A 19,748-nucleotide genomic window follows, 5' to 3' on the forward strand; every position below is an offset into this window, starting at 1 on the left:
TGGTGATGGTTTACACAAAACTGAAGCTAGCAAGCATGGAGATAGTTTTTCTTACAGTTGTGTGTCTGCAAATTTACATGATCAGCAGGTGTCGCCACCTTGTGGCTAATAGAGATAATACAACTTCATTAGGGAAGGGATGGGACTTGATATGTCACCTTTCTGTGGTTACAATCAAAGCAGTTTCCATATTATATATAGGCACTTAGTTTGTGCCTGGGGCAATGGAGGGTTAAGTGGCTTTCCCAGGGAGCTGCAGTGGGAATCAAGCTCAGTTCCCCTGGTTCTCAGAATACTGCATTAACCATTCGGCTATTTAGTTATCTAACTCTGAACATGCTTCTTAGAAATTAGTTACATTTATTAAGTATTATCAATAACACTGTTAGGGGACTATTTACTATATTGCATTAGTTGTTTAAAATGGGAATTACTATTGTTTTGGGTGCAGTTAACACATAGGTCATTGTCACGCATTTGCTCTTAGAGAGCAAATAATTCAGAACAGTTAATGCTGCCCGAAGAGGTGTGGCTAACTTCATTGCATGTTATCGCAGTGGCAAGTGGCATAGCAACATAGTAAATGATGGCAGATAAAGACTTGTATACCCATCTAGTCCAGCAAGGTGGTTCGGATTGTAACTGTTGCTTCGTACAGGTTATCCCCTCTTTTGTCTAGGGTTGTAACTGCTGGTCCACACAAGTTTCTCCTCTCTATGCTTTTCTGAAGCATGAAAGCTATTTATGTTTGGCTTTGAGCAGAAATCCCGTCCTCTTGCTGTGTAGAGATTCTCCTTGTTTGTCTCATTCCTTTTTAAATTCCATCACTGTTTTTTTTGTCCCTACCACTTCCACCAGGAAAGCATTCCAAGCAACCGTTACCCTTTCTGTGAAAAAAATATTTCCTGATGTTGCCATGCAGTTAATACTCTCTCCGTTTAACTGCATGGCAGCCCTCCCAGTAATACCGGAAACACCTTCATCCTAAAAGTTAATTCAGAAGATTTGCAGGTATTTGTGCATTACTTTTGGTTATTTATATACAGTAACTGCAAACCTTACTGCAGCCTAGTAAGTAAAGGCCTGTTTTAAATTAGAGAACATATTTAGGGCCTCTTTTACCAAACCACACTAGCGATTCCCACGCAGCAATGCCAACGAAGCCCATTCAAAGTGAATGGGCGTTTTGGCATTCCCGCGCCAGGAATCGCTTGCGAGGTTAAGTAAAAGGGGTCTATCGTGTTTTGGACTCCATATTCATTTATTATCTGTCATCATGGTACTATACTACAGAATGATTTAACCTAACACAAAGAAATGCTGGAGGAAAAGTTGAGTTGCTGTCTTGCCTCTTAAATTCCTGTTCCGTTTGCTTCTTCTTGCTCCGATTTTAAGATGACTCATCTGTCTTGTTTTTCTGTGTAGCCGTGGCTTTGGACAGTCCAACTCCTTGCCAACAGCTGGATCTGTAGGCGTGGGGATGGCCAGAAGAAACCCACGGCAGTTTCAAATCCCCTCTCGAAACCTTCCAACAGCGCGGCTGGGTCTGCTGGGTCCCAGTGGACTTCTGGGTGCTCCACAGCGCAATGCAGCCACAAACCCCGCACTCTTGAAACAAGGAAGGCAGGTTTGTTTCTCACAGGCTTCTCATACTTCTCTGTTAACACTGTTGCGTTTTTATAGCCTTTCTGTACCGTTCTCACCACACATTTGCGAAAGATGGGGAGAACATTTAGAAGAGGCTAGGTAGATTTCATGCAAAAGCAGCTACGCTTATTTTAAAGAGTACTGATGAACTTATTTTTACAGGATCACGCATGTAAGTACTTGCTGCGAATTATTCCCAGGCGACTTTGCCACTGAGGGTTCCGAGCTATTGTTCTTTCTGCTAATAACAGTTTGCCAGAATTATTTTGAGTGATTTTTACGGCTGTTTCTCCTCTAAGACACTTGTCTATTTTTTTTTAATGTATATTTGGTAAGCGTGATCAGGGCATATTTCCTATGTTTACATATCTTGTGTCTAGAGGAGTACTAAAAAGTGAAACGGTGAACAGAAGGAGCCAGAATGGAACAGACTGGGGATTAAAGAACAAAAAGAATATGATATCTCCAGTGTGCACAAATCGGAGAAGGCTCCGTCCACACAAGAAAAGCAAATAGAAGCTGCAAAACAGAAAATGAAAGATATAAGATGAACAAATAGTGGAATGGTTGAATTTGGCAAGCGGCGGTGGGTTTAGTGCAGAGAGCTTTCTGAAGACTGTAATGCAAACAGTTTGTGCCCTACACTAACATTTGGCTGGCATTTCTTGTACAGTAATCCCTTTTTATTTTGTTCAATAGAACCTCTGGTTTGCAAATCCTGGTGGAAGTAATAGTATGCCAAGTCGAACCCATAGCTCTGTCCAGAGAACACGCTCTCTGCCTGTTCACACCTCTCCACAGACCATGCTGATGTTCCAACAGCCAGGTAGGAACAGGCTATTTTTCTGCTGCTTTTCCCTTGAAATGTGAGTGCACAGGACATTAAAATAACTTCGCTTATTAGTGCCAGGTCTATGGGTGCAGTGGGTGCTTGAACATCCCCAGTACTGAGCAAACACCTTCATTGTTTCCCAGGTGGAGTAATATATTCAGTTTAGCACGTCAAGGGGTCCTTTTACTAAGGTGCGCTGGTAAATATGGCCTGCGGTAGTCTAGGCACGGGTTTTGGGCACGTGCAGAATCATTTTTTCAGCGCACCTGTAAAAAAGGCCCTTTTTAAAATTTTTGCCGAAAAGGGACATGCGGCAAAATGAAAATTGCCGCACATCCATTTTGGGTCTGAGACCTTATTGCCAGCCATTGACCTAGCGGTAAAGTCTCACACGGTAACCGGGCGATAATGACCTATGCACATCAAATGGCGCTTGGCGCACGTAGCTGATGCGTGCCAGAAAATAAAAAATATTTTTCAGACGCGCGTAGTGGACGCACACCAAAACTGAAATTACTGCAAGGGCCACGTGGTAGCCAGGTGGTAGCTCGAAATTGGCACACGTTGGGCGCGCAGGGCTTTTTTTGAGGGGGTACTTGGGGGTACTGAGTACCGGTACCTTTTCCATTGTCTGCTAAAATTGACCCATGGAACCCAAGTTTTCATGAAAGAGCTCAGGCTCTACACACCAATTCTGTCTTGTCATAGATTCTATGACTGGTTGCAGGTGGCCTGGCTATTATGGGGTGGGTCCCTCAGTGATTACCCCACTCCTGAAGGGTGGCCTGACATTTGAGTACCTGCACCTTTTTTGCTAGAAAAACAACACTAGGCGCGCGTAGGTGCTTACGCCCTTAATCATTTAAAAATGTTGGCTGCTACGATTGCACTTTTGAAATCTGCATAAAAGTACTTAGTTTTGGCTATCACAATACATTATCATGTGCTTCTACAAGCTTTTCTGTTTATTGAACTATGCATGGCTAGTGGTTGACAAACTTAAAGCCCAGCATATGTTGCATTCTGACTAAGATATTTTTTGACACTAGTATTATTACTGGATTGATTAAACCAGAGGCTGGAGGGATTTTGACCCTATATATAACAGGTTGACTGTGCTAATCCCAGCATAGCTTCCTGCACAGAGGTTTAAGGTTACAGCGGGAAAGCTGCAAGCAGCTGGATCATCATTCTTTATTTCTACAAGGACTGAAAATTTCACTGTAGTAAGCGACTTAAGACTGATTGTAAGTTAAGGCTTCATCAGTATTTGCTCTTATTCATTTTCATGTTTTGGGTAACTTTTCATATTAATCTGTTAAGAAAATATTTCACAAATGAATGGGCTTTTCATGGACCCTTCTTAGTGAGTGTTTTTGGCTAATTAAGTATTCTTCAAATTCTGTAAACATTTTTAAACAAATATGGGTAGAGATATAAACTCAGGATAAATCAGTGCCTTCTCTATACAGAAATGATTGGCTGCATATAGAGGGCACCTTTTTGAGGCTTGGTCGTAACAAAAAATGGACCAAGTAAAGTCACCCAAGTGCTCATCAGGGACGCCCTTCTTTTTTCCATTATCGGTCGAGGACGCCCATGTGTTAGGCACACCCCAGTCCCACCTTCGCTACGCTTCCGACACCCCCCCCCCCCCCCCCCCCCCCGTGAACTTTGGTCGTTCCCGCAACAGAAAGCAGTTGAGGATGCCAATTTGGACGACCTTGGGAGAAGGATGCCCATCTCCCGATATGTGTCGAAAGATGGGCGCCCTTCTCTTTCGAAAATAAGCCTGAAAGCTATTTTTAAGCATCTTTCAAATAAACGCATTGTCCGCAATGCAATCACCTTTGGAGTCTTTAATCAGAGGAATAAATTGTGGGAAACCTCACCAGACAGCCCTTCTGCAATATCATTCACAAAGATATTAAAAAGAGCTGATAAAGGCTAAATGGGCCAAACTGAAATAAGCTATCAAACAGGTAACAGATCATTATGTATGGGAAATAAGTAAAAGAAAGAGGAAAAGGAAACTTATATGTGACCTTCTCTAGGAAAAGGCGACTTAAGTAGCAAATCCAAAATGTTGAGATTGGCCTTAAAAGTTACGTTTGAACTTCTGTAACTTTTTTATTTTTGCACATAAAAGGATGGGAGGTGAACTGTTGTATTACAAATTGTTTGCTCTAACAGAATTCATTAAAACCTTGTTTTTTTTATTTTTGGAGACTTTAGTTGCCTTTTCCCAGAGATGGTTCTCCAAAGAAGTGGCTGCAAAAGTAAAGGAAAAAAAGGTAGTGTTCACGAAATACAAAAGCTCACAAAAAGAGGAACACAAAAAAGAATACAAGCTAAAAGAGATGAAGAAAGAAATCAGGACTGAAAAAACATAGAAGAAAAAATGTCAAAAGATGTAAAGCAAGGTGGCTAAGACTGAAAGATACTGAGGGACAATGTGTAGACAGTAATGAGGGAAGAGCGAAATTGCTCAGCATTGACGTCTTCTCAGAATTCACAGAAGAAAAACCTGGCGAAGGTGTGCAGATGATTGAGAAAGTTACATATAGGAATCGTACAGATACCAAACCATTCATGGAAGAAAAGGTTTATAAACAACTTGCAAAATTGAACATAGACAAAGCCCAGGGGCCAGATGAGATACATCCCAGGTTACTGGGGGAGCTTAGGGCCCCTTTTACAAAGCAGCGGTAAGCCCAAAGCGGGTTTACCGCTCGCTAAATAGGAAATGCCGCTGGGCTACCGCAGCAGCCCCGCGGTACTTCCCACCCCCAGAACCACCGTCATATCCGGTTACTGCTGGGTTAGCGAGGGAGCCCTTACTACCTCAATGGGTGGCGGAAATGGATTGCCTCCGAAATGGCTGCATGGCATGTGCTTCACTTGTCGCGCGACTATTTCTTTAAAAAAAGAAAGACCTACCTTTTACCCGCGGCGGTAAAAGGGGGCCTCTGCATGCGTCAGAAACATACGCTGATGCCAGCGCAGGCCCCCTTTTGCTGCAGCTTGATAAAAGGGGCCCTTAGTGAGCTTTTGGCAGGTCCTCTAAAGGATGTATTTAATAGATCCTTGAAGTCCATGGAAGTGTCACAGTACTGGAGAAAGGCTGATGTGGGTGTGGTCTCCCTTCACAAAGATAGTAACAGAGAAGAGGTGGGAACCTACAGACCACTAAGCGTTACCTTGGTGTTGGGAAAAATTTCAAGATCCAAAGCATCGTGACATTACCAAAAGCAAATTATGTCAAACAAATCTGATTGATTTCTTTGACAGGGTGACAGAAGAACTGGATGAAAGGCACTTAGTGCTATTCTTAGATTTTCAGCAAATATTTTGATGCGGTTCCTTTAGGAGGCTATTCAATAAAATGAGTGACTTGAGGATGGGACTCAAGATGATAAACAGGATCAGAAATTGTTAAATGGAATTTAGTTCTTCAGCTTGGAGAAAAGACAGCTGAGGGGAGATATGATAGAGGTCTATAAAATAATGAGTGGAGTGAAATGGGTAGACATGAATCACTTGTTTACTCTTTCCAAAAATGCTAGGACTAGGGGGCATGCAATGAAGCTACAAAGTAGTAAATTTAAAACAAATTGGAGAAAATATTTCTTCACTCAATGTGTAATTAAAACTCTGAAATTCGTTGCCAGAGAATGCGGTAAATGCAGTTAGCTTAGCGGGGTTTAAAAAAAGGTTTGGATAGCTTACTAAAAGAAAAGTCAATAAGCCATTATTAAGATAGACTTGTGAAAATCCACTGCTTATTTGTAGGATAAGCAAAAATGTATTGTACTGTTCTGGGATCTTGCCAGGTACTTGTGATCTGGATTGGCCACTGTTGGAAACAGGATACTGGGCTTGATGGACCTTCAGTCTGTCCCAATATGGCAACGCTTATGTTCTTTTGTTCATATGAATTGGGTAGTGATAAATGGAATTCACTCAAATGAAAGAAAGAAAGATGAGTAGTGGAATGCCTCAGGGATCCATTCTTTGGCTGATTCTGTTCAATTGATTTGTGAACGATATTGCCAAAGGATAAAAGGGAGAATTATGCCTTTAATCAGATTGGCAACAGAGTGGACACCACAAAAAAAGGGGAAAGCACAAAAAGCTATCATTAAAAAGTAGAAGGTTGGGCTAATGCTTGGCAGTTAAGCTTTAATGTGAAGAAAGGTAGATTAATGCATATGGGATTCAGAAATCCAAAAGAGCTGTATGTGATAGGCTGATGTGCACATGATGTGATATGATATGATGCTTGTAGTCCACCAACTCTCATAATTTAGGCTCAAAGCTGATAACAAAAGTAAAAAGGCAACTCCATCACGAAGAAAATGTTTAACATGATGTGGATGCTAAAATGAGTGAAAGTATATCTTCCCCTGGATACCTTCCGGAACCTTGTACAGTCCACAGTATTGACCCATGTGGACTATTGCAACAGTGTCTTTACTAGTTGTAAAGCCCAAATCCTGAATCCAGCTTTTCCTTTCTGGGCAGCCAGCTTTGGAACACATTACCAAGATCCATCAGAGCAATTAATGACCATTTACCTTTTAGGAAAATGTTGAAAACCCATCTCTTTAAACTAGCTAACCCAAACGACCTGACATAACCCTAGTCTTCCCTTCCCCATCCTTCCCTCATCATACCCATCCCCATTTCCTTATCTATCTTCATTACTCCTTCCCTTGTTAATTCACACATATTCAAAGCATTCTATTATTATGTTACATTATAGCTCATAATATTCTCCTTATTGAATATAATAATTGTAATTCTGTTTACTATGTAAGCCGCACTGTACCTGCTTCTGTGGGAAAGTGCGGGGTACAAATGTAATAATAATAATATCTGAGGATCTCAAGGTGATGAAATAATGTAACAAGGCAGTAGTCAAGGCCAGAAATATGCTTGGCTGCATAGAGATAGCATGACCAGCAGAAAAAAAAGAAGGTGATAATACACCTGTACCTGTCATTGGTAAGACTACATTTGGAATACTGTGCTCAGTTTTGGAGGCTATATCTTTCCAAAGACATAAGACTTGGAGCCATTCAGAGAAAAGCAACCAAAATAGTATGGGGTCTTTACCAGAAGACTATGAAAAGAGACTTGAAGACCTGAGTACATATACCCTGGAAGAGAAAATGGACAGGGGAGATATGATACAGACATTTAGGAGTCCTTTTACGAAGCTGCGGCAAAAGGGGACCTGCACTGGCATCAGTGCATGTTTTTGATGCCCGCCAAGGCCCCTTTTACAACAGTGGGTAAAAGACAGGTCTTTGGGGGTATTTTCAAGAAATGACCGCTTGGCAAATGAAGCATTTGCCACGCGGCCATTTTGGAGGGAGCTCTTACCGACGGTAAGGGCTTCCATGCTAACCCAGCAGTAACCAAGGCAGCGTGCAGCACTGCCCGATTACCGCTGGGCAGTGCATATTTTCTAGCGAAAAAGGTGCCGGTACTCAAATGCCAGGCCACCCTTCAGGGGGTGGGGTGATCACTAAGGGACCCACCCCACAATAGCCAGGCCCCCTGCAACCAGTCACAGAATCTATGACAAGGCAGAATTGGTGTGTAGAGCCTGAGCGCTTTCATTAAAACTTGGGGTCATGGGGGGACAAGATGGCCGCCGAGCGTACCTGCTAGCAACCACCATTCCTACAGCTCTTCGATTTTCCTATCACGATGCCGAAGCGAAGGGGCAAGTCCGCCTCCTATGCTCCGCAGCGATCGGCTCCTACTTCGCAAGATATCCGGTCTTTTTTGCAGACGTCTGTAGCTTCATCTACCGCAGTGTTTGGAGTGCCGGGAGGCAGCCCGCTGACACGCGCCGGTGCGAATGGAGGCACGGCGGCGTCTCCTGGGCTAGAGCTTTCGCTCAGCCCCGACACAAGGGAACCACCCCCTCAGCCATTCGGCTGCAGCACTCCGTCAGAGACGACTTTGAATGGGTCCCCCAGAAGCGGCGAGACCGGTTCAAGTCGGGAGGTAGACCATCGACTGGCTGGAGAGCAAGAAGCTTTGATGGCTACACCGATTTCTACTGTGAATTCGGTGGGGAATGCTGTGAGCATGAATCCGGTAGGCCCAACACTTCTTTCTTTTGATATGCAGAAGCCAGCAGAAGTTACTCTGGACTCTTTGTGGACTCTGATTGTAGATCTAGGGAAATCAATTACTCCACAGATAAATAGACTAAACCAGGAAATGTTAAAACAAGAGGAAAAAATAAACAACATGGACTTAAAAATAGGTAAACTGGAACAGATAGAAGAACAAAAAGATTTGGATATGAAAAGATTACTTACCCAGCAGGAGGCTATGATTAAAGACTTGACCTCATTAAGAAGAAAAACTGAATCTCTTGAGAACAATGCTAGAAGTAATAACTTATGTTTGTTAAACTTTCCCAAATAAACTGTTATATCCCCTAGGGAAATGTTGAAAAAATATATAATGGAAATTTTGGGTGTAAGGGAGGATCTGATCCCTCCTTTCACCCAAGTGTATTATCTTCCAGTTAAAGAAAGGAGTGACCAAAAAATATCAAGCCAAGAACAACCATTGAATGTTACGGATTTACTTGGATTAACAGATAATGAAAATGTAACTCTATCAACATTAATGGTTACAGTGGCACTGGCACCTGATAAACAGTGGTTAATGTCCATGTATTTTAAGAATAAAGATAAAACATTCCTTGGTCAGAAAATACAAATGTTTCCCGACATCTCCAGAGACACACAAAAACGTAGAAAGTCTTTTCTTTTAATGAAACCAGCAGTAACTCAGCTGGGTGCAACATTTTACTTGCGATATCCTTGCAAGTGTGTGGTGAGATATCAGGCAAATAAATATGTATTTTTTGATCCAATTCAGCTTACAACATTCCTTACCTCAAGGCAAAATAGGGGTATTTAAACATCATATCCCTTTAATATATAATAAACACTGTGGAATGATGGCTGTTATCATCTAGTGCTCTATCTTTGAAATTTATGTTTATAAATAATTCCATTACTTGAATCTTGTCTCAATAATGTGGACTTGAGCAAGAAATTTCGAATAATTATTTTCCTGTTATGTATTTTCTTTGAACTGATTGAAATATATTGCTTTCTTAAACAAGCATTTGCTTGATTATAAATGTATAAATCTTTATAAATAAATAAATATAAAAAAATTAAAAAAAACGGGGTCATGGGTCAATTTTGGCAGACAATGGAAAAGGTGCCGGTACTCAGTACCCCCAAGTACCCCCTCAAAAAAAGCCCTGCCGCTGGGTACCACCAAGGTGGAGAAACGGGATCCGCTATGGACAGGACAATGTAGAAGCAAGGAAGTAGCATGATCAACAGGACTCTTCCAATAATCCAAGGAGACGTAATGAAGAAATAAGGTCTTTATTCAATGCTAAAATAGGACTCAACACGGCACCGTGTTTCGGCAAAGTGCCTGCATCAGGAGCCTGTATGTTGTGTTGACTAGAGGAAAGACAGTGAGAATATGTAAATTAAAGATGAATAGGATCAAGTATTTAAAATGTGGAAAATGTTTTATAAAGAGCTTGCACAAGGCTTTGATTACACTTTTTAATACCCGTGAACCTTCCTGTACTTTCAGATTTCCAGTTACCAGTGACAGAACCGGATATCAACAACACACTAGAGTCGTTGTGCTTAAGTATGACTGAACATGCCCTAGGCGGTAAGTGTGCCAGTGCTGGAGGCGCCTACATTCCAGCCCACAAGCTGCTCACAGCCATAGGCTGAGTTAACCCCAGATGTTCAGTTCTGGGGCATGTCCAGTAGATATTCAGACCAATGTCCGTATAGCAGTGGCATAGCTACGGGGGCCTGGGCCTCCATAGATTTGGCCCTGGATCCCCCTGCTGATGACCCTCTCGACCCCCCCCTCCCACCGCCAAGCCACCGTCGCCTACCTTTGCTGGCGAGGGACCCCAACCCCCGCCAGCCGATGTCCTCTTCTTCCGGCGCAAAGCTTTGTTCTGTTTCTGTGAGTACGTGCAGGACGTCAGACTCACAGAAACAGAATGAAGCCTTGCAGATCAGCCAGCAATGAGGACCTCGGCTGGCGGGGGTTGGGGTCCCTTGCCAGCAAAGGTAGCCAAGGTCCTCTTCTTCTGGCGCAAGGCTTTGTTCTGTTTCTGTGAGTCTGATATCCTGCACATTGTTAGAAACAGAACGAAGCCTTGCGCCGGAAGAAGAGGACCTCGGCTGGCGGGGGCTGGGGTCCCCCACCAGCAAAGGTAGGCGACGGCGGTGGAGGGTTGTCAGCGGGTGGGGGGGTCAAGAGGGTTGTCGGCGGGGGGGGGTCAAAGTTGGTGGTGGCGGCGTTCGGCAATGGGGAGAGGGTTGGCAATAGCAGGGGGGGTCGGCGGCACCAATGGGGCTAAAATGTGCCCCCTCACCTCGGACTCTGGACCCCCCTCCTGTCGAAATCTGCCTACGCCCCTGCCGTATAGCATGGTGGATAAAATTAGGACAGCCTTTTTAGCTGTCCTAGCTTTATTCACTCACTTATCCAGTTAGCAGCCCGAATTTCACCACTAAGAGCTAGATTCTATATATGGCGTCTGAAAATTCAGCACAGAAAAAGCCTAGGCAGATTCTCTAAAGTACGCCTAAATTTTATAGAATAGGCTTAAATTTCTGCACAGTATATAGAATACGCCATGTGTCGGTCCATGTGACTAAGTTTAGTCATGGTGAATTACGCCAACTAAAACCTGGTGTAAATCTCAACCCCTAAATTAAGCACGGAGTGGCTGTATTCAATAACAACATGCATAGAGTTTAGAAACACCCATGACCCACCCATTCCACACCCATAACAATGCCCACTTTTCAACTATGCGATTTAGAATGTATGCGCACCACGTTAGAGAATATGCTTAGACAGTAGTGCGCATAAATTATAATTGATGCCAATTAGTGCTGATAATTGCTTGTTAACATCCAATTATCAGCACTGATTAGCTTGCTAACAAATTAAGGGCCCTGTTTACTAAGGTGCACTAGCGTTTTTAGCACGCGCTAAACATTAGTGCATGCTGTCCGTGTAGACACCCATAGGAATATTACGGGCATCTACATGGTTAGCGCACGCTAATGCTTAGTGTATGCTAAAAATGCTAACATGCCTCTAGCGCGGCTTAGTAAACAGGGCTCTAAGTTATGCGCATGCTATGGAATGCAAAAATCTCAGTGCGATATATAGAATCCTGGAGTAAATGGTTAAATGCTGGCTCCGCCCATGCTCCACCCCCAGACCATCCCTAACCCAGCCAGTTAGTGCTTTGGTAATCAGAGGGCATATTCAACAGCACTAAATTTGGGCATTTTCCTGAGATGCGTATGTAAATGTATTGAATAACAAGCTCATAACCATCAATAGTTGGGTGCTAACAAGTAATTATTCATGTTAATTGGCAATCATTAGAATTTGCGCATGCATCTGGCTACATGCTATTTTATAAGGCATGGTGCCTAACTCCTATAGTGCATATCTCAAAAGGGGGTGTGGCCATGGGAGGGCATGGGTATGTCAAGGAAATCATTTATCGTTTATTTATTTATTTACTATAACGTTTCTTATTGCATCATATAAACTAAATTTTATATTAAAAAAAGCATAAAGAAATCCATTAATTTGATAGGAAAGCACTGCAAAACACTAACATTCATACTAAAAATATATAGACAATAAACAACCATCCATGCCAAAAGTATAATTAAACATATTACTTATTAAAAACGTACTCATTCTGCACTTAGTTATAGAATACTGTGTCTGGGCGCCAGCACTTACTCCAGGTTTCAGCAAGTGTAAATCTGGTGCCTAGTTAGGTGTGGGAATCAGCACTAACCCCCGGATTCTATATAGTGCCACTTAAGTTGCGCACGATTCTGGATTTGTGCATGCAATTTAATTAACAAGCCAATCAGCGCCAATGATGGCCACTTAACAAGCAATTATTGATACTAATTGGCATTATTTAGAATTTACAAACAGAAAGATCTAAGTATATTCTATAACATGATGCACATAAATTGTAATATGCATAGTTGAAAAAGGGGCATGGCCATGGGTGTGAAATGAGCAGGTCATGGGTGTTTCTAAACTCAATGCGTGTTCTTATAGAATACACCTGGTTTGCAAGTAAATTAGGCGTCAGCATTTACACCAAGTTTTACTTGGCGTAACTGCCTGTGACTAAATTTAGTTGCGCAGATGGGGTACTCGTGTATTCTATAAACTGTGTGGAAATTTAGGCTTATTCTATAAAGTACACCTAAATATAGGCGTACTTTATAGAATACACCTAGGCGTATTTCATTTTGGCACCAAATTTTTAAACCTGATATACAGAATCTAGTCCTAAGTGTGAAGGGCCCACTCCCTATATAGAATCATGCTTATCACTGATCTTTTCAGTGGCTATTTTTGAGTCCAATTTATAGAAGGGAATGGGACTTGATATACCATCTTTCTGTGGTTTTTTTGCAACTACATTCGAAGCGGTTCATGTAGTATATACAGGTACTTATTTATACCTGGGACAATGGAGGGTTAAGTGACTTGCCCAGTCACAAGGAGCTGTAGCAGTGGGAATTAAACCTAGTTTCCCAGTCCACTGCATTAACCACTAGGCTACTCCTCCACTCCAGTTTGCCCTTAGCTGGTTAAGTGTTGCTGAATATCCAGGAATAACCAGCTCAGCGGAGTTTGCCGGGGCTGGAACTTCTCCTGTCTGGTTAAACCCTTTTGAATATTGATCAAGTAATTTATTAAGAAATTTCCCATAGCTACATTTAGCTTGCTATTTTTCTAATGGCTAATTTATAAACTTAAGAAAAACGGCATGCACAGTTCTCAATAGCATGTGCAAAAACGTGCCACTTAGTACCAATGTTTCTAGGTCTTTTCATTATTAAACATAACTGAAAAGTTATTACATAAGTGTTTAAAATTACAGCAAGCTATGCACATTTCCAGGCTGGTATACCAAGGCCATTGTTTTAGAAACATATTGCATATGCCTGTAAATACCTGTTTCAAAAAGCTCTTTTTTTTTTAAACAAGTGGCCTAGCACCCAGGCCCACCCAAAATTGTGACTCTCTTGATGTGTGGCTGGTGGGAATCCTCAAACCCCACCAGCTAAAGATTTCCTCCTTGTTAGGCAGCCAGTGCTCTGTCACACACACCAGCCCCTCTGCACGTGCTCAGTTTTCACCAGGCGGAAGCACTGAGCATGTACGGAGTACTGGCAGTGGCATCTTGCTTCTGCTGTTTGGAAGAGCACTGGCTGCCAGAGGAGGAGGAAATCTTCAGCTGGTGCAGTTTGGGAATCCCCACCAGCTTGGGTATTTAATATTTTGTGTTTGAGGGTAGGGGGAGAGCAGAGTTGATGGGAGCCAGGAGGGGCTGAATTCCGTGCCCATCCATTTTCGGCTCAGGCCCACCCAAGATTGGCTGTCTGGCTACGCCCCTGTTTTAAACATGGAGATCTACACCATGCAGAGATTTCAAAGGGGCATGGTTTGGATATAGTTTGGACGTGACTTGGGCAGGACTAAAATCTACATTTATATTCCCCTTATTACAAAAGGAATACATGTGTAGGGGGGAAAATGTCCATGTCCGTTTTTTAAAAAATGCTAGTGTTGGCCAGGGCTTTACATGGGAGATTAAGGGCTTCTTTTACAAAGCCACGCTAGTGATTCCCACACAGCAAATGAGAGGAATCCCATAGGAATTGAATGGGCTTCCTCTCATTTGCCGCACCGAGAATCGGCAGCTCGGCTTTGTAAAAGAGGCCCTAAGGGAATCATTCTCCTTAATCCCATGTAGTTTATATCCAGCTCCAAAATGAAAGCAAGTTAAAAATGCGACCCTGCTGCTTAATTTTGGTGACACACGTTTAAGTTTGTAAAATGGGGGAACTACACGTGGAAGTATCACCACTTATGTGGAATTGTGAAATCGCCATGTCGATGCTGACACCTCCATCTGGAAGCTGCTGATTCTGTGCCGTTCATTATTTCAACTAGTAGCCTCAGAAAATGGCTGCTCCCGTTGCACATGCCAGCATTTACATGTGCACCCCTGCTGGTATTTTAGAAAAGGCTCTACATTAGTACATCCTTTTTTAGATACCATCAGAACTGAGCACAGTCCACCCTAATCATCTCAATTCCAACTTCTATATGCTAAGTAAAATACGATCCTAAATGCATTTTCCAACTTTTTTATATGAGAAAAATACTTACATGATATGAATATATTTGGCCTCATTGTCAGAGAATGTGGTAAAAGCAGTTAGCTTAGCAAGTTTTAAAAATGGTTTTCCTTTAAAAAAAAATCCGTAAGCCATTATTAAGATTGGCTTGGGGAAATCCATTGCTTATTTATAGGATGAGCAGCATAAAATCTGTTTTACATGGGATCTTGCCGGGTACTTGGACCTGGATTGGCCACTGTTGGAAACAGGATACCAGGCTTGACGGCCCTTTGGTCTGTCCCAGTTTGGCAATGCTTATGCTCTTATTCTTAAGCCATAACATTTAAAATTTTACTGAAAACACCTCTATGCATATTTTCAGATGGTGTTGATAGAACATCTACCATTTAAGAGATGAAGATACTACAGTGACAGCGCTGGTCGTGACGTAAGACAGCTGCAGGTCCAGTGTCATGAGTCTTTGGGATTTACATGGAATCGTCAACCGTTTGTAACTCTCCCACACCCTCTTACTTTGTGAAAATAGAGACTTTCCTCGCAAACATATCATGAGAAACAGAAGGTGTCTTTTCTTTTCATCAATCTTAATCTTAGTCACTACTGGACTTAAAAAAAATAAGATTCTGAAGATTTAAGCAGTTTCCTGAATGAAAAGCTGATGTTTTGAATATGAGAAATTGTGAAAAATCTTTAACGACAAGGTATAAGTATAGGAGGGAGTAACAGGCCTCTAACCATATTTCTGAACAAGAAACGTTAGACTTGTGACACACCCCACCCCCACCCTCTGAAAAAAATAAATGCAGAAGATTGTAAGTTAGGTCATGTATTTCATAGTGATCCCCTTTCATTTGAGTTTAAGCTTCTGTCAGTGGCATTATGGCACAAAAGGAAAATACAAGAACTTTTCACTTTATATGAGATTTAATTTTTAAAAATGTTCAATTTGTGTATTGTTTACATAAAAGCAAATATCAAGTGTACATACGTGTTGAAAATGTTTAGGTATGCCTTTTCCTCATATTACTGTTGTAAAGGAATTTTTGTTGTTGTTTTTTGGGGGGGGGGGTTTTCTCATTTGTTCGTGCTTTCTTTTTGTTTTGTAATAGCAGCCGGTTTGCTTTTTAAGTAGCAGCCACCCTAAGCCTCTAGGGAATATGGACATTGTTAAGTAGGCCAAAGTATTAATGCTTTTAAGTGCTGAGGTAGGGAAAAGAAGCTGAAGAAGGAAGGCGGATGTTGTTGAAGGAAGGGAATGGCATGTCATGTTGTGGACGGAGCAGGCTGTATAAGCATCCCCGGATTTTTACTCACTGTTTTCATGTCAACCTCTGAAAGATGCTGCATCACAGATTTACCACGATACAGAATGTCAGCCAGTTAGCCACTTACAGCTTAATATTCTGATGCACCATTTAACCAGAGCTTACTGTTTTATTATTTAAGGCGAAAGAAATCTCTAAGGGTGAAGAAGGAATAGTAAATGGCATGGATGGGTGGATAGGCCATACAGTCTTTATCTGCCTTCATTTTTCTACCTTTCTACGTAAAAAAAGAAGTGGGGTTCTTTTAATGAGTAAGACAAATCTGCTTCAAAAAAAGGAAGAAGATCAAATAGTAGGCAATAAGAGGCAGATTCTATAAACGGTGCTCAAAAATGAGCGCTGGAAAAGATCGGTGCTAAGCGTGATTCTTCAAAGGGTACACGCGCTTTATAGAATCGCACTTAGCACCAATTCCTGTGTCCTAACCTTGGGTGCCAGACTTACGCCTGCTGAAACCTGGCATACACGCTGGTGCCCAAGTTGGGCGTGCTGACCCAGTATTCTGTAATAACATGCACAAGTTTTCAGATCGCCCCTGACACACCCATGCCCCTCACTCCCTTTTGAGTTGCCCGCTATGGGATTTGGGTGCCAAGTGTTATAAAATAGCACAGTCAGATGCTCATACAAATTCTAATTGGTGCCAATTAACATCAATAATTGGTTGCTAGCAGGCAGTTATTGCTTGTTAACGGCTTATTAGCCAATTATGTTGTGCATAGCCAAATTTAGGTGCCCAAATCTGGACATCATACATAGAATCCAGGGATAAATGAATAGAAACATGATTAGAAATGACCAGCACATAGTCTGTTTTTTCCTAATTATTTGCTCAGTTATTATACAAAGTTTACAATTTGACATAAGGTATTGGGTAGGATGTGTCCATATGTTAGTGCGCTTTTAAAAAACATAAGACTAGATTCTACATATTGTGCCTAAAAAATCAGCACCGAAACAAAATACGCTTAGGTGTATTCTATAAAGTACGCTTAAATTGAGGCCTACTTTATAGAATAGGCCCAAATTTCCCTGCGGTTTGTAGAATACACTGAGCGCCTTTCCGCATGACTAAATTTAGTCGCAGGCAATTACGCCAAGTAAAACTTTGTGTAAATGCCAATGCCTAAATTAGGCACGGACCGGGTGTATTCTATAACAGCGCACATAGATTTTAGAAACGCCCATGACCCGCCCATTCCACACCCATGGCCATGTCCCCTTTTCAACTGCACAACATAGAATTTACATGCATCATGTTACAGAATATGCTTAGAAAGTTGTGCAATTAGAGTCAATAATTATTAATTGGCAATTATCGGTCCTGGCTGGCTTGTTAACTAATTAAGTTGCGCATGCAAATCCAGAATATGACTGGATTTGCATGTGCAATTTAAGTTGTGCTATATAGAATGTAGGGGATAGTGTGAAATAAATTGATTTAACATGCACTAACTGATGGGTTAAGGTGTGCTAATTCAATTAGTGTATGTTAAATCAGTTTAGCATGTTCCAAAAAATTCCTATTAAGGGGGGGAAGTTATCAACCTGGACTACCGTTAAAGACATGTTATTTTACCACTTACCCCTGCCATTTTAGAACAGGGGAGAGACTTAGTTACTAATAACTGGGATTAACAGCAAAATAGCATGTCTTAACTTTGGCCCACTTTCATAACGTCCCCCCTAAAATGGATGTGTGAAACTAACTGAAAGAATGCCCAAAAATCAAAACACATTTGCCAACAAATGAAAACTAAATGAATTTCTCTTCCCTTCACATAGCCCTAGTATTGGCTTTGAGGGATACAAAACTTGTCTTTTGTTGTATCTGCCACAGGGCCTTGTTCTGGATATGGACATAATAGGCATTAATAAGGGCTAGGTAAAATCCTTGCCAATAAATATGTAGGTGGGCTTTTATTTAAACTGGAAAGTGAATGTTCTGTTGCCTATCTAGTACTTCAACAAAACATGAAGTATCCAGCAATTATTCAGGTACTATCAAGCAGGGAGCATGATAACCTTCTTGATGTTGCTTCAGAATGTTGGGCATCAGCCAATCAAATCTCAGAATACTCAGATCAGCATTCTAGGCCCCTCCCTCAAGATTTATAATCATTATTAAAGACACAGCCTACATAGAGGTCAGTCAGTTGAATTAAGCAAAGGGAAAATAAAGCAGTATTGGAATAATAGCAGTATTTTATGTTCAGAGTTAGTGTTGCAGTCACCATAGTAACACTAAAGTGAAAGAGGCACAATTGTTTATTTCCTTTTAAAGTTCACATAAAGTTCCCCTGAGAAACAAAGAAGAATATTTTATGTGCCATACCCTATTTATAGGGATGGACATTGCAGGAGGAAGTAGGAAGGGTCCAGGATCCACCATGACTTGATCATGATGGAGTGTAATCTGCATGGAGTGGCAAGTGCGGCTTCTGCTGCCTGATTGGGCAGACTAGTTGGACCATGCGGGAGTTTATCTGCCGTCATATACTATGTTACTAGATATGAAGATTTCAAGAAATGTAAGATGAGAAGTACAACTCTGCCTCACACGATGCAGCATCTTTCAGCATTTTGTTTTGTTTTTAAGGAAAAGATTGTATAAATTGAGTTTTCCTGATTACAGGAAAAGACTTGGCAACCGGTTCTCATCCACTTTTGGAAGGTGATGTGGCACGAGGATCACGAATGACATCACTGGTTCTCGTTGCCAACTGATCCAAACAACTGGTGTGATGTAGTCTCTGACACTCATGCTCAAAGAGGGCAATGTTCAAAGGCATTCACAAAGGTGAAGACCTATTTATCTGAGTGGGATGCCAATTTTGAAAATTGCCCCGTCCCTAGATGCAGCTAAACTTGCGTACTCTGCATTTAGAATGGATGGTCCTGGGGAAGTATTTTAACTGGGTTCAGAAAATAATATGCATAGGTTGTGTTTTCACATTTGTGGTGCCTATTTACTAATCTGTGCTAAGGTTTGCACCTTACTTGTCAAAGTTAAAAGCACATTAGGTGAAAATCCTCTGTGTTAACTGTTGAGGGGGTTCCCAGCACTTTGGGGAAGGCAGTCGAGTAGTTAATACAGATCAGTAATTGCTGCCTTGTGTTAACAGCATGGCTGATGATGAGGAATGCAGTGCATTGCATTTTCTGCCGAGTTAGCAGTTAACACACAGTAATGACTTCTATGTTAACTGTAAGACACAAGCCCCACCCATTCCCTGCACACGTCATGCCCCATGATAGGAATTTCCATGTTTGGCATTTAACACAACAACTAGCATGTGTTAGCATTTAATTTACTGCCATACTTCTGAGATAAAGGCCACATTGGGCAAGATTCTAAATATGGCACTTTAAAAAAATCCTTGTGGAAAACATATCCACCTAAGCGTATTCTATAAGCGGCACCTAGATTTAGGCGCAGTATATAGAATACACTTTGTTGAAAACCTAGCGCCATCGAAAATGTGGTGTAAATCTGGGCGCATAGATTTCTTTGAAAGATGAAGGCTCTGAAGGCTATATGAAAGTAAATGAAGGGGAAAGCATGAGGGATCTGGCTTGGTTAAATATTTGGAATGGAAAATCAGTGTTCTTGAAAGGAATACAAGCAGAGCAGTATTACAAGTC

The 19,748-nt window shown here is 41.6% G+C and overlaps 1 protein-coding gene across 1 annotated transcript in view; it reads left to right on the forward strand.

Moving 5' to 3' along the window:
- The window catches only part of SAMD4A (sterile alpha motif domain containing 4A), a 348,043-nt gene extending 331,795 nt beyond the window's left edge, over window positions 1–16,248 (forward strand). Inside the window, exons 9-12 of the mRNA XM_030215023.1 lie at window positions 1,426–1,627; window positions 2,347–2,473; window positions 10,136–10,219; window positions 15,140–16,248. Coding sequence (XP_030070883.1) covers window positions 1,426–1,627; window positions 2,347–2,473; window positions 10,136–10,219; window positions 15,140–15,168 — 442 coding nt within the window. The 3' untranslated portion in view covers window positions 15,169–16,248. The remainder of the gene's footprint in view (window positions 1–1,425; window positions 1,628–2,346; window positions 2,474–10,135; window positions 10,220–15,139) is intronic.
- Window positions 16,249–19,748: the final 3,500 nt, after the last annotated feature.

This window comes from Microcaecilia unicolor, chromosome 9 (assembly GCF_901765095.1).
Source record: "Microcaecilia unicolor chromosome 9, aMicUni1.1, whole genome shotgun sequence".
NCBI lineage: Eukaryota > Metazoa > Chordata > Amphibia > Gymnophiona > Siphonopidae > Microcaecilia > Microcaecilia unicolor.